The 16,144-nt window shown below is 36.8% G+C and overlaps 1 protein-coding gene across 5 annotated transcripts in view; it reads right to left on the bottom strand.

Annotated features, from left to right (window-relative positions):
* The window catches only part of LOC132296524 (putative ion channel POLLUX-like 2), a 69,144-nt gene that overhangs the window by 27,718 nt on the left and 25,282 nt on the right, over window positions 1-16,144 (bottom strand). For all 5 annotated transcript variants that reach the window (XM_059794727.1, XM_059794716.1, XM_059794721.1 and 2 more), the window contains 5 exons: window positions 14,565-14,637; window positions 14,340-14,438; window positions 14,107-14,261; window positions 13,913-14,017; window positions 10,717-10,803 (listed from right to left, as the gene is read on the bottom strand). In XM_059794727.1, coding sequence (XP_059650710.1) covers window positions 10,717-10,803; window positions 13,913-14,017; window positions 14,107-14,261; window positions 14,340-14,438; window positions 14,565-14,637 — 519 coding nt within the window. The remainder of the gene's footprint in view (window positions 1-10,716; window positions 10,804-13,912; window positions 14,018-14,106; window positions 14,262-14,339; window positions 14,439-14,564; window positions 14,638-16,144) is intronic.

The raw sequence follows: 16,144 nt of genomic DNA, 5'->3' as shown, positions 1-16,144 counted from the left end.
TATTGATGGTATGATTCATTTCATACCTTAAACTGTTATGTGATCATTGTTGCTCATTTGTTGTTTCTTGCCTTTATGTGTATTGAGATGGCGGAAATTTGATAATAGTAGTGTTGAACCATAGAAGTTACAGAGTATGTCAGGTACAAATTACCTCAGTAGATCATGTATGCCACGCTTGCATGCCTCGTAGGATTGTGGGTTAATTTGGTCACCATAGCTTCTACGGGGCTAGTTTGCTCACCCCTATATTTTTCAGGTACAAAGCATGATAAGGCGGTGCTTAGGTCCTCCACAAACTTTGAAGCATGCTTTCGACCTTTGATATCTTTTAATGTATTTGAGAAATATGTAATCCTTGCTTTGCTTTAATTCAAATGTGTGAGGGCATGTAAATTACATTAATGTTGTGTATATTTTCATTTATGATCAAGTCATTGATGTGGAAGACTGAAGTATGTATGTATGAATTTCGATTTGAGATCTTAATGTAAATGATGTTATCCCAAGCTTTTAAATTAGTTTTAGACCATTTAAGACCATTGAAATGTGCTCACTACTCACGTAGGTTGTGTTTGAGTTGGGGTATGAATTGATGCACTTGAAGGCAAAAATTGGAAATTTTTCTAAGTCAGAATGCAGGAATGCACAACTTGGACCGGTCCAACAGTGTAAAAAGGTGGTCAATTCCGGAATACTTGGGTCCAAGTGGCCTGGGAGAGGGATTTTGTGTTGTTTTCAGGCCATTTTCGAGGGGCTTCTCTTAGGGAATGTTAGGGACATTGTGTAAGGGATTTGTAAGGGTGTTTAAGGGCATGCATAAGGGTGTTAATGGGGATGTTAAGGATTGGATTCACTTTTCTTTTCTTTTCTTCCTTTCCTTTATTTCTTTTTCTTTTTTTTTTCATGACAAATGGGTCCTTGTTTGGAGACGTTTGATTGTATGCTTCCATTTGGAGTTGGAGATGTTTTGCATATTAGATATACATATATATATTGGAGAGAGAAGATTAATTAACATTGAAAGGACCTATGTACCGCCCCTATATCTATACTAGTATTAAAAGTACAAGGAGTTTTTAGAGTTTCTATCAATTTGAGTTTCCATCCTATATTTAAAAAAAAAAAAAATTAAAAAAAAAAGAACATAAATTTTTTTCAAAAGAGTTTCTATAAATTTTGGATTCTTTAGAAACCTGTAACATTAGTTATTAATTTTTTCAAAAGAGTTCCTACAAATTTTTGACTCTATAACAATCAAAACATAATAGTAATAATTATAAATGAATAGTTATCTACGTTCCTATTTATTATTTGTTTCTATCCTTTTTTTATTTTTTATTCTTTAGTTATTTATTATTTTTTAAAAGTGTTTCTATAAATTTTGGACTCTTTAGTTATTCATTATTATTTCTATCATATTTTCTATCCAATTTGAGTTTCCATCCTATATATATATATATATATATACAAAAAAGAACATAAATTTTTTCAAAAGAGTATCTATAAATTTTGGACTCCTTAGAAACCTATAACATTAGTTCTTATTTTTTTCAAAAGAGTTCCTATAAATGTTGTACTCTGTTACTATCAAAACATAATAGTAATAATTATAAATGAAAAGTTATTTACGTTCCTATTTATTATTTGTTTCTATCCTTTTTTTTATTCTTTAGTTATTTATTATTTTTTAAAAGTGTTCTATAAATTTTGGACTTTTTAGTTATTCATTATTATTTCTATCATTTTTTTTACTTTGTTAATTATAAATAAATAATTATTTAGGTTCCTTTTCTCAATTGTATTTTGAACTCTTTAATTAGTTATTATTTTTTTCAAAAGTGTTTCTATAAATTTTGGACTCTTTAGAATCCTATAACAATCAAAACATAATAGAAATAATTATAAATGAATGGTTATTTACATTCCTATTTATTATTTGTTTCTATCCTTTTTTAATTTTTTATTCTTTAGTTATATTTTGGACTCTTTAGGTTTATTTATTATTTTATTAAAAGAGTTTCATTAAATTTTGGACTCTTTAGAAACCTATAAGTTATAACAATCAAAACATAATAGTAATAATTTATTTATTTTTATTTTTATTTAGTTATTTACGTTCATTTTTCTCAATTCTAAATTTACCTTTTCTAATGATTAAATTTACCTTTGTATTTATATCGAGTCATTTATCTTCCTTTTTTTCAATTCTAATTCTATTTGGAATCTTAATACTTAGGCTAGAATTCACCGCATTTAATGTAAAGATCACAATTGTGATGACGTCACTAGGTGCGATTTCACCACACTAGGGGCGATTTGTGCAGCTGCGATTTTGTTAGGTTAGGGATGAAAGCTTTTCTGGAGAATGCAAGATTACCAAGAATCTCGCTTGGAGGGGATGTGAAGACAGCAATTCCCATCGAGGGCCGTCATTGTACATCGACGGGGAGTCCGTCGGAGGAAGGAAATCAGTGCTCTCATCTTGCCTGGTCAGACGATTTGACAAGGAGGTTGGGGGGTACGATCGAGTGGAGGAATGGGCAGCGCGGGCTTCGAACACGTCTTATGGGGTGGGGGTAATACCCTTATCCAATTCGCTGCTCCTTTTCCGGTTTCCTTCTCAGGCAAAGGCCAAACAGGTGCTAAAGGAAGGCCGGCGACAGTGGGGAACTGCAACCTTGAGGATCGACATGTGGTCTTTCAAAGTCGGGTGCTATGACGTTCTTAGAGACAAAGGTCTCAAATAGATCCGGCTGTTCGGACTTCCTCTGCATCTATGGTGTCATGCCTTGTTTGTCGAAGTGGGAGAGCTATGTGGTGGATAAGTGAGATCTGATGCAGATGAGACTAGGAATGCCGAAAGCGTTCAAATCACAGTAAGAACAGGCTCAGATTGTCCGAAATTCGTGTTTATTAATGACAACACATTCTGCTATAAGGTCGCGATTTTGGAAGAAATCTCGTCGAAGCTTGTTCCCTCAATGGAGAGTCTCGAAGGTAGTGATGGGTCACACCTTATGACCATAGTTGTTAAAAGCGCCAAAGGCGCGCGCCCGAGGCACAGGGCGCCTACAGGCGCAAGTCATGCTCCTGAAAGGGACTAAGGCGCGGCCCTTTGCACAAGCGCGCGCCTTTACGGCAAAGGCGCAAGGCACCAGGCGTACCAAAGGCGCGCCTTCTTTAACCTCGTCTTTTTATTTGTTATTTGTTATTTTTTTATTATTTGTTATTTGTTTATTATTACTGTTTTGGACAACTTTACAAAATGAAAAACAATAAAATAAAAGGAAAAGCAAAAGGAAAGTGATTTGAAGCAAGGAGAAAGACAGAGGGCTAGGGCTTGCAATCTGCTGATTGCTGACTGCTCTCTTATGAATCCAGGTAAGTTCTTCTCTCCTCTCTTCTTCGGCAGATCTCCTTCTTTTCTCTCTCTTCTTTTCTTTCTTCTTCTTCTTCTTCTTCTCTTTCTTCTTCTTCTCTTCTTTTCTCTCTTCTCTTTTCTCTCTTCTTCTTCTTCTTCTTCTTCTTCTTCTTTTCTGTCTCTTTTTTTCTGTCTCTTTTTTTCTCTCTTTTTCTTCTCCTCTCTTCTTCGGCAGAATTATTCTCTCTTCTTTTCTCTCTTTCTTCTTCTTCTTCTTCTTCTTCGGCAGAACTTATTTAAGTTTGGCATTTAAAATTTAATTTTCCAACTTACAGATTTTTTAATCCAAGTAGTGTTTTGGTTTCAATTTTCATTTAATCCTTTATCTCCTTTGTGATCAATTTGAATCTAATTTCATTGGTCTTTTTTCTGATTATGAAGATCTCAGCCTTGCTAGGATTGCTATTTATATAATTATATGTCCAAGTGTAAATGGTTGTGTTCCAAGTATATAGATATTATATATAGTACGACAAAATCATAAAAACAGTGCTGATGAACAATAATGTTAATTGAAATTGAAATCTGGTTTTGCTAATTGACATGAAATCTAGTTGTGCTAATTGAAATCTAGTTTATTTTGCTAATGGAAATCTGGTTTATTTTGTTACAACACCTTTATGTTGAATATTGAACTTAAGTAATTGATTTAGTTGACTTTTGCATCTTTATATATACTATTACATCATTATTGGGTCGTTTTTTTTTTTTTTTTTTTTTTTTTTTTCATCGTGCACCTTGCTTCAGTCGCACGCGCGCCTCGCCTTACGCCTCAAGCTCCAAGAGGCCTTTGCGCTTTTGTGCGCCTTGAGCCTTTAACAACTATGCCTTATGACGGAAAAGGAATGGATTAAGATCCTCAGTAAAGGAGAAAAGAGAGTACTCGAGATCCAACAGCGGCTGAAGGAAAGAGAAATACAAAGGGTAGTGAAGTATGTAGGGGGAAGAAGACGAAGTGATCTACATGCGCCGGTAAAGCGCGTTGATGCTGAATAGAGGAAAATTACACGTGGAGGTCGACGGAATGCATATCCGGATTCCTCCTTATCCTTATCTCTAAGGGATGGTGATATGATCGAGAAGGGCAGTTCTAATTGGGCTATGGTCAGTGGTGAGTTGAGCCGGAAGGTGTCAAGGCAGGCCAGGGGTGAGTTCGGGCCTGGTTTGAATTTTGGGCTCACTAAGCCTAAACCCAATAGAGCTTTTAATGGATCTGGGCCTAATCGAAGGGTACAGAAAAGGCCTGACGGATTTGGGCCCAATAGACGGGTGCAGAAATTCCCAATTCTTTAACCATCTCCTTCTCAAATACTAAGCAAGGCCCAAACATTCCATTAGGGCCATTTATTGAAGAACAAGCCCATGTCCAGACTCAGTCTCATGTCTCACAGCGAGACTCGCCCAGGTTTAAACACTGGTCTTCGTAACGAAGTGGAGGATGATGAGTGCAAACTCAGTCGGTCGCCATGGTTCTCGGTGGACTCAGAATGAAAAGCAAAAATGGGTAGCACGGTCTCATGCCTCCATTCATCCAGGTTTGACCTTTGTTCCTCATTCTCAGAGCTATATTTCTACTCCTCCTTCGTGTGAAGTGGTGAGAAGTGGGGGTGGTGTGGAGGATGGTTTGTTTCAACAAAGGGATATTCTTGGGTCTTCAATTTAACGGTTTGATGGGTTAGCCTGCACTTTAAACTGACAAATGATTCAGTCGTGGCTCTGCTCAAAGAGCTCAGGCTTTTTGTTGCGTTAAAAGGGCTAAACTGCCTACCATCCATGAATGAGGCGAATGATGTTCACAATTTGATGACTGAGCCGGATGATTCGGAAACAGAGGGTGATATGCAATTAGGAGAGGTGAATGGAGATTGGGTTTCTTCTCAGCAGTTTTGTTTTAATGACTCTTATTCTTACACAGAAATGGATCAACCTGCTGTGAACTTAATGGAACCTTTGGCAGTTGTGCGGCCAAATTGCTTGGAGACGACTAATGATCTAGGTATGGAATGGGTGATTAAGAATATTGGCGCAGTAAGTGGAGCTTTGGGTGTCTCTTCAGAAGGTAATGACAATCGAACTATGTCCATTCTTCACACAATAGTTGCAGGAAATGATAATATAAAGACTTTTCGAGGCACAAAAGAAGTTAAAGCTAGAAAACATTTATCACATCGGAAAGGGGATCAGGAAGTTAAGAATCTCATTTCCTGTGTTAACTATGAGGGGAAGGATGGGGTGACTAAAGAAAGGGGAAGGACCAGAAGTGGAAAATAGGGAGGAGGAGAGGAGATGATCGTTTTTGGTTCTTGATGAAGCTATGAATTATTACGTGGAATGTCCGTGGTCTAAATGATCCAGACAAAAGAAGAGTGGTCAAGGTAGTTGTGAGGAAGTGGAGTGCCCATGTTGTATGTTTGCAAGAAACTAAGATGGCCTCTATCACCGACGAGGTAGTCAGGAGCCTTTGGGGAATGGGAAGCGTTAAACGCCTCCGGCACTTCGGGTGGTATTCTTATCATGTGGGATCGAAGGTGGTTATCAAGTATGAACACTTGGAAAGGAATTTATTCTTTGTCATGTGTGTTTTAGATGGAGGATGATTGTTTCAGGTGGGTTTTTTCAGGAGTTTATGGACCTGTTATTGATAGTGGCAGACCAGCCTTTTGGGAAGAGCTTTGCTACATTAAGGGATTGTGGTCATTGCCTTGGTGTTTAGGCGGGGATTTTAAATCCGTTAGGTCCCCGTTTGAGAGGTCCACAGGGGGTAGGTGGTCCTCCGAAATGACCATGTTTTCAGAATTCATTGACAGTCACTTTCTCATTGACCTACCATTGGAAGGGGCAGCATTTACTCGGGTCTAATGACAGGGATCCAGTTACTTTCTAAAGGCTGGATAGATTTCTGATTTCTGGGGAGTGGGAAGCGCATTTCCCGGATGTTTCTCAGGCTGTTCTGGTTAGAGTAACATCTGATCATGTGCCCTTAGTTCTAGATTGCAAAGGAATGAGATCTAGACGCACACCTATCCGCTTTGAAAATACGTGGTTGAGATCTGAGGATTTCCACAGGAAAGTCCTGTCTTGGTGGGAGGAAGCAACTTTTATAGGCTCTGCTAGCTATGTGTTAGCTATGTGTTTAGGAATCTTGAATGGAAGAAGAATAGAGTGCTTGCTAATATTGCTGAGCTTGATCGTCTTGATAAGGTGGGGCAGAATCTTGAGCCTTTACGCTCTAAAAAATCCTCTTGCCAGGCATTTTTGCTGAGATTGCAGTTATGGAGGAGATTTCATAGCGTCAGAAATCTCGGGCATTGTGGTTAAAAGAAAGAGATCGTAATACAAAATTATTTCATAGACTTGCCAACGCTCACAAAAGATGTAATCACATTGGGCGTATTCGTGTGAATGGTTTAGAGCTGTGGAGAGAGGATGAGGTGCGCGGGGGAATAGTTTCTTTTTATCAGCAGCTTTACACTGAGACTTTGGGATAGAGACCTACACTTGATGGTCTTCCATTTAATTCTATTTCTGCGCTGGATAGTGATAGGATTGAGGTTCCTTTCACTGAAGAGGAAGTGCTCAAGGCACTATCAAGCTGTAATGGTGATAAAGCTCCAGGACCAGACAAGTTTACTATGCGGTTTCTTAAGGAGAGTTGGGAGGTGGTGCGTACTGAGGTGATGGGCACCTTTCAGGATTTTTATTCTCATGGCACATTTGAGAAATCATTGAACACATCTTTTATTGCCCTTATTCTTAAGAAGGGTGGCGCCTCTGATATTAAGGACTTTCGGCCAATCAGCTTAGTGGGATGCATGTATAAGCTTATTGCCAAAGTTCTTGTCTTTAGGATGAGTAATGTTTTGGATGGAATTATTTTAGAATCACAGAATGCTTTTGTTAGAGGATGGCAGATCTTGGACTCTGTTCTTATCGCAGGGGAATGTGTTGATTTTAGATTGAAGAGTGGGGTTCCTAGCGTTTTATGCAAGCTTGACATCAAGAAAGCCTATGATCACATTAATTGGAAGTTTCTTCTTTACTTGCTTCAGAGGATGGGGTTCAGAGATAGATGGAAAAAATGGATAGAAACTTGTATCTCGTCCGTTATGTTCTCTATGCTCGTGAACGGTTCACCTACTGGTTTTTTTGCTAATTCGCGTGGTTTGAGACAAGGAGACCCATTATCGTCTTTTCTATTCCTTATTGTCATGGAAGGATTGAGTAGATTAATGAGAAAAGCGGAAGGTTTGGGATACATCAAGGATTCAGAGTTGGCAGAGATGTTGAACATCAAATGCAAATCCCTCATTTGTTGTTCGCGGATGACACCTTGGTTTTTGTGATGCCAATGCCTCCCAACTCAGATATCTGAGGTGCATTCTTGCTTGTTTCCAAGCGGTTTCTGGACTTAAGATCAATGTTGAAAAGAGTGTGCTTGTCCCAGTGGGGGATATTCCAGATATTTCCTCCTTAGCTGCAGCTCTTGGGTGTGGAGTGGGCGTTTTTCCTATTCCTTATCTGCGATTGCCTTTGGGAGTATCCTCTACGAGAGTGGGGAACTGGGACCCGGTGATTAATAGATATGAGAAGAGACTAGCAGGATGGAAAAAACAGTATCTTTCAAAGGGGGGAAAAGTCACTCTCATTAAGAGTACTCTCTCGTCCCTTCCTACCTACTTTTTATCTTTGTTTCAAATCCATGCTCTGTTGCTGAAAGGATTGAAAAAATCCAATTTTCTATAGGGTGGAAGAGGAGAGGAGTTTAAGCATCATCTTGTTAATTGGGAGCAAGTTTGCAAACAGTTGAAATTAGGCGGTTTAGGCATTCGAAAGCTAGTCCCTTTTAATAAAGCTCTATTAGGAAAGTGGTTATGGAGATTTGGTAAGGAACGCCATTGCCAGTGGAGAAGAGTTGTCTCATTTTGTTTTGGAGAGGAGAGTGGGGGCTGGTCCTCCCGTCCAGTCTCTACTACGAGAGAAGTTGGTGTGTGGAAATTCATTCGGAAGGGTTGGGATGTTTTCTCCTCACATATTAGATTCAAGGTTCGTGATGGTAGGCATGTTCGATTTTGGGAGGACTTATGGTGCGGTGATCAGCTGTTGTCTCACTCCTTTCCTAGACTTTACAGTATTGCTGACAACAAGCACGCCTACGTAATTGACTGTTATCAACTTGATAGCAGTAGAGTTACGTGGGATGTGCGTTTTAGGCGCTCCTTTCAGGATTGGGAAATAGAGGAAGCATGTGTTTTTTTGGATCTGTTGTATAGACAGAAGGATGTTGGCAGAGGATGTGACGATATTTTGTGGGTCCCTTTAACCCATAGTAGGTATGGTGTCCGATCCATGGTCTTGTGTTTGTCCAATTTCGTTGGTCACGATTTCCCATAGAAGTCTATTTGGCGCTCTAAAGGTCCTCTTAGAATCGCATTCTTCGTCTGGACTGCCACATTAGGAAAGATTTTGACATTGGATAATTTGACAAAGAGAGGTAACACCATTGTTAACTGGTGTTGTCTATGTAAAGCAGACGGAGAATCTGTGGATCACATTCTTATGCACTATCCTGTGGCGTGCGATTGTTGGAACTTCATATTTAGCATGTTTGGCGTTTTTTGGGTAATGCCTAAGCACCCCTTACAACTGATTAACGCATAGAGACGATGCCCAGTCAAAGGTCATGCTCGTGATTATTGGAGGATTATTTCACATTGCGTTTGGTGGTGCCTATGGCGAGAGAGGAATAACAGAAATTTTGAAGGAAATGAATCATCTTTAACAAATCTAAAAATTCATATTCTTCGTTCTCTTTTCTATTATGTAAGCGGAAGCGCCTGGTCCTCGATTGATGACTTCTTTGATCTTTTAGATGCTATTTGTCCATGGGTCCTTTTTTCATTTTTGTATTAGGGAAGTGTTCCCCTTTTGAACACTTTTCTAATATACTTTTTACTTGTCAAAAAAAAAAAAAAAATCTGTTTGGAATCTTACAAACGTATAATTTCATGCTTCTTCACAATTCTATTTTTCTTTTGACTGTTAGAAAAACGGAAGCATCAAAATAGCACCTAGGGCTCAAACTCAAAGCTACTCTCTCTCCCAAAAACGAAGCTCCGGCCAACACAAATCTCAAATCGGTTTGTTCTCCCTTTGTTATTCTCCCCCTAAGTTTTATCCATATATTTTTTTTCTAAAGAATCTGAACAAAAACAGTTTATTATTATTATTATTATTATAAAGTTTGTATGATGATGTTAAGCATTGTATTTTGTCTTTTTTTGTTTTTACCTTACATTGTATTTTGTTCAATTGTTGTTATTTGTCTACTGATTTTATTGTATGTCATTAACTGTGTTTCGTAAAGGTTCTAAGGGTTTGTCCAATTTATGGTTTTTAATTAAGTTCTTTTTTTTTTTTTTTTTTGATAAGTTTTAATTAAGTTCTTTTTATTATAAAATATATATATATATATATATATATATCTTTCTTTTATTGTATTCGAGTATTATTTTATTTATTTTACCTTTGCCATTATATTTTTATTTTGCTGTCTAAATGGTATTTATTGGTTTTGAAAAAGCATGAAATCGGGCACATAAGTTAATATGTGGAGCAAGGGATCCAATTAATCAATTTGATTAAGGACATGTAGTCTATTGATAGGTTTTGTCCAATTTAGGGTTTTAATTAATTAAATTTTTTTTTTTTTTAAAAAAAAATTATCTTTTGTATTCTATTTGTGTATGATTCTATTGATTTTACCTTTGCCGTTATTTATTATATTCACATAATGAAATTTGAAATTTAAGTTTAATTTTTATTCAATATAGCGTATTAATAGAATATATCTATAAATTTATATAATATTATTATTAAAAAACTTCTCATTTTGATATCAAATTTCTAATTTTATAATTTATAAATATAATATAAACTTCAATATTGTATTTAATTTTTTTTACATTGATTGTGACTCACATGCAATGCACGTACGTTTTTACTAGTATGATTTAAAGTAGTAATGACTTTTCTCTAATCATCTACTAGTACTACCAATTAATCTTCAATTTATACTTAGTGACACCGTGGAGTGATTGCCATCATCCCAACAGAAAATAAATAGCTTGAAGTATAAACAAGAATCAACTTCAACATTATTATCAACTATTTTAGTTGATGCCCACAACTTGAAGGCCAAAGTCTTCAATCACAGAAAGGGAAAAAAGCAAACAACAGAATATAGTGTAAATAACCTTTGAAATATGTTCATCTCAACTAAATAAAATTCTCACCGATCTCCCTTTGTTGGCAAGATAATAATGGCACGTGCCTTATTGGCTGCAGCTCGTTCAAATGACTTTGTTAAGCTCAGGCTGCAACTGTAACAGTAGAAGCTCAAAATATAAGGGATATAAAAAATAATTATTATAATAAAAGAAAGTCTGAAGAGCTATATCTAATGTAACAACAATTTATATCTTCCATTGCTTGGGAACCAGTAACAGTATCTCCTCAGTCAAACATATAGTATAAAAATCTTTATTTGCAAAGAAAACATTGAAATATTAAATAATAGTAAAAAATATTCCACAAAATTAAAATAAATAATGACATAAAGATAAAGGGATATAAAATTCCAACCTCCCCAGCATAAAAGCACAGACTATCGACCAATATAAATGTACATTGCTTGATATGTATTAATATCAGTTGATTCTATCCAGATGTTGGTAGCAACACAGACAACATCATGAATGAAATCTTTTAAGACGTATTTGTTACCCTAGTATTGACTCTAGAGGGGGGGCGGGGTGTTGACTAAAGTCTATAGCAAAAACTAGGAAAAAAAAAAAAAAAAAGTCTATAGCAAACAATAGTCAATTTTTTGGATTTAGAATTTAACAAGTCTAAGCAATATCTAGATAAATTGTGCAAAAGCAATATATCAAGATAATCAATATAAGCACAATTTAAATGAGATAAGGGAAGAGAAATTCAAACACAATCACATGCCGATTTAGCGAGGTGTCACTAACAGTTGTCTTATCAAAGGGACAGTCCTCTTATCTCCTGCAACCAAGTCTTTATCAATATACTTTTGAGATATTATAGATTTTAAACTTCTCTACAGGCTCTTCCCAACTTCCCCTTTAGAAATCTAGGATCCAACAGTGATTGGAGTAAACCTAGTCTTTCTTACTGCTGTAAGAAGACTTGTGTTCATATCTATTTGCTTCATGTAGTACCAGAGCCTTTCCTTCAGATCTATGACCTTTTTGCAGATCTATGGCTGGGCAAGGAAACAACCAAGTGGACAACCAGGAGAATGTGGAGACATCTCAAGCACAATGCTGGTAATTTGGCTACAAAAGAAGATTTGGAGAACCTGCAATAGCAAATTAATCACATTTGGGGTTGCTTCTTTCTGATAAGAAGTTGAAGAGAGCTGATTTTAGGCCTTTGATTGATAAATTTCTGATAGATTATCATATTGGAATACTCTGAATCTGTCCTTTGCTTGTAGGACTGAACTTATTAAAACTGTGAATGTGCCTTTCATCTACTATTGCTCAAGATATCTTGGAGTTGCAGGATATTGATTGAGATGAAGATCAGGTGTTTTCTCTGGGGTCATTCTAAATCTAAAAAGAAGGTGGTTTTGGGATCAGGAAAGTGTTTGCAGCTTTGGGATTTCATTCATCACGAGCAAAAGTTGTGGGTGTAGTCAGTAGTGGTTTGGAAATAGATATTTGCAGAGGAGTAATTTTAGGAACTGCATTCCAAAACCTTATCAGTCTGCAGCATGGACTAACAAGCTTTAGGTGAGATCTTTTGTGTTGGATCATTGTGCTTTCCAGATTGGTGATGGTTCAACTTTTAATCTGCTTGCTGATCCTTGGTGTGAGGGTTTACATTGGAGCAGAAGTTTGGTGGTAGATTATGCAGTTACCACTATTTCAACTTTTATTTAAGACAGGCAGTGGTCTCTTCCTGACTTCTGAACTCGGTGTGTTGAAGATTACATCTCGTCTTAACTTTTGCATCCTGGTCTAGACTTGATTAAATGGAAGAATGGTTGTATTAGCTTCAAATCAGTTTGGAATCAGTGCAGGGTGCATAGTGAGAAGATAGAGTGGTATAGGATTGCTTGGAGGCCTAGGGCTGCTCTGACATGTGCTCTTGTTCTACAAAATGCCATTCCCAACTTTGTAAATCTGCAGGGCAAAGGTCTGCCTCTCCCAGCTGTTTACCATTGCTGCTATGGAGGATCATGTTTTTCTGTTATGTCAATATGCAAGATCTATTTGGTATCTGCTGTTTGATATGTTGCATATTGCTGCTCCTCATTGCTAGAACTTGAGCCAGTTAATTCAGTTGTTCCTTTCGCACACTAGGACTAAAACTCAAAGATCTAAATTTTTGCAGTGCATTTTTCCTACATGGGCTATTTGGAAACAGAGAAAAGCTGCATTACATGAGGGATCAAAAGCTCCTGTGAAGGAGGTGGTGGCATGTACCTGTTGGGCCTCATGCTGCAAGACTTCTATTTCATCTTCTGATGTTTTGGTCCTTGTTGCTGCTGGTTACTTTTATTTCTTTCTGCACGTATTTTCTTAGTTCTCTTTTCTTGTTTCTGATCCTTCTTTTTGCCTTGGCTTTGTACTGGATGGTCTTATTCATTTCCTTGTTTTGTTTGTGAAGGTATGCCTTCACCATCACTTGTACCCTTTTAGTTTCTTTCCTTATAAAACCATCCCATTCAGGAAAAATAAATAATAATAATAATCAGCTGTGCACAATGTTAGAGCAATCTGGAGTCATTTGCCCTCCTAATCCGACCATTGGGAGACAAAGAGAACATCAAATGAATGTATATCAAAGTGGAAATCAGAGGAACCAGCCAGCTGTAGAAATATTTCAGGAAGTTGTTGAAGGAAATTTTTTTGACCTGTTTTTTGCTTGTGGGTCATGGACCCTAATTAGTACTCTCTTGTAACCCGATATATAAGGGTGCATAGGGTTTGGAGTGGAAAAAGATTTAGACACTGAAAAACGCAGAGAAAGAGAGTGAGGGGCTGAAACTTGTAATCTCCCATTATTCGCATGTTGAAAACTTTCGCCGGATCTCCCGTGGATGTAGGCTTTTCCAAACCACGCTAAATCTCTGTGTTCTTTGTGTGTGGTGTGTTTATTTTCTGTCGTGATTCTTGGTTTTATCTTGGGTTCGCTATGTTTGTCGTAACAAACTTCGATGTGGATATAGTTGTGTGCATAATACCAATACCAACACATGTTTGGCACTAGAATGACTCTTTCTTGGAAGCCCCTATGCAACCAACACATCTAAACAAAAAAAACTAAGAGATTACATTAAAAGAATATAAGAAAAACCATTGGCAATATCCCAAGGAAAAGAAAAGAAAAGAAAAACGAAAGAGAGAAGGAAAGTGGGCTAATATAGGAAATGTATTCATTCAATATATTTACCTCTTTGTAAGGACGTCAATATGATTAAGATCTTTTGCAAAAATGTCAGCTACCTTGTCCATCTGTTTCCTTGGAAGATCAGACAAAATAAGAATTTTCTGCCTCCTGAAAATATATATAAGCAAAGTATCATAGAAGTCAAAATCTCATGCCGTAGCTATCATAATATATACGGATAAGTAAGAAGTAATTACCTAGTTGTAGCGGTACCTAAGCGAATGGAAAACTCGTGATACTTATTTAGCTGCTTTAATATGAAGGACAGATGACTATTTACTCCACAAATAATGATATGATCAGTTTCCAGAACTTGCATTTGTGCTCCTTCTCTGAGTTTTTGCATGTTATTCTGTTTAAAAGCTAGTCAGGAGGATCCCACGCATACATAAGTAAGCTGTTGTAAATGTAACTGCTTATAGAAGCTTACTCTAAACTGTTCTGTCATCGTGCTCAATAGGCGTGAGTAAAACAGTATACCCCACATAGCAAGAACAAAGCCAATGACACGTTCAACCCGTGTTTTTTGCTGTAGTTCAGTAAAAAGAAAGTTATGTAGTTACAACAGTTTATTGCTTCCCCATTACTTTACTCTTATAAATATAGTAACAGTTTATCTAGTGAACAGTATGAATTCACAAAAACAGCATCACACTCTCAAATGAGTAGATGATGAAATCAGGCATGCCCACGCCTCCCACAAGCAATCCTCCAGAGATCCCGCACCCCTGTTTTATTGCACAAATGACATCTTTAAATTAGCAAATGTGGCAAGAGTCAATTAAGAAAAGTATCAGATGAATATAAGATCCTCACAAACAAATTTATAATACGCATCAGCTCAATTCAAACTCAACAAGCCTTTATTCCAACTACTATGGGTCGGTTGCAAGGATCAGTCTTCTCTAGTCCTTGATTTTCAAATCTATATCCTCAATGAAATCTAAGGGAATACCAATCATTTTCTATGCCCATTAAAGATTTAGGTTGAGCTTTTCAACCGATTTGCAAATCAACATGTCAATTTGGGCTGCCCTTCCCATCACTCATATACAGGTCAGAACTGGGTTGACTGGGCCCAATAGGACTACCAATTGCCCAAGAGCTTAAACTATTAGAGAACAACATTGTTATCAAGCTATTACAAGACGGAACCATCATTAATTCTCTATTTTATCACAAATAAATAGTTATAACACGACGTTTCTATTTAATAATGTTATTATAGGTCATTATATATAACTAATATTAAATATCAACTATCATGAGTAATTTAGATATAAAAATTTATACTTCTAGATAAAGTAATAGGAATAAAAAGATTTAAGTGGATTGGGTTTGGGTTTGGGTTTGGGTTTGGGTTTGTAGGATATTTAATTTGTCAGGCTTAGGATTACACCCTAAACTCGTTTATTAAAATGATTAGGCTCTGTTGGATATGTAAGAATATTCGTGTAGTGAGCATAATTAGTGGGATTTTACCACATGAGGTATTATTGTAAATTATACTTTTGACAAACATAAATACATGGGTGTAGAGATGTCAGAATCATTCTACAACCCTTTCTTACATTCTGTGTCTTCTTCTTTCTTTTTTCTTCAAAACCTAAAATATAATTTCAATTGGTTCCGGTCTAGCATATACATGCTCCTGTAGGCATTTAACTAAACTAATTGCCACTCTGAGCCTAAGGCAATAATTTCCCTACCCAAAGTGCCAACGCATGCACTTTCATCCTTTCTGCAATTCAATTTGATATAAATGACTTCTCCGCTATTGGTGTGTTACTAATGTCTATGTTGCACATGGTTAAACCACTTTGGATGTGCTAGGAATATAAGTCCTGTGTTGGCAATTTCCTACTCAAAACATGGGTTGTACCATTGTAGTAAGTGTTCAAGTCGGTGGTCTACAACCATTGATGGTCATGAGATGAAGATTTGTGCAGAACACAGCGCAAAGTTCACATGGCTCAATCACATATCTAGGGCAAACGTAAATGCAACCATAAAGACCTCTAAATTGACCTAGTTTTGATCTAAAAGTTATGCAAAACTGAGTTCTGATTTAAACATTTCTCAAGGATTTCAAAAATTAATCTTTATTGAGAAAACAGTACGTATCGGATTGCGGAATAGAGTTGTAATTGACTAGTTATTCCAGATGCTCGCCACAATCCATTGATCCAAAAAGCCTGGATTGATACCAACGGGCCAGTGGCCTAGCGGTATCAG

The sequence above is a fragment of the Cornus florida genome, unplaced genomic scaffold, assembly GCF_030987335.1.
Source record: "Cornus florida cultivar Cherokee Brave unplaced genomic scaffold, ASM3098733v1 CherokeeBrave_3.0.0_Hap2_Chr01, whole genome shotgun sequence".
Lineage (NCBI taxonomy): Eukaryota > Viridiplantae > Streptophyta > Magnoliopsida > Cornales > Cornaceae > Cornus > Cornus florida.
This window is presented reverse-complemented; position numbering and strand designations above follow the sequence as displayed.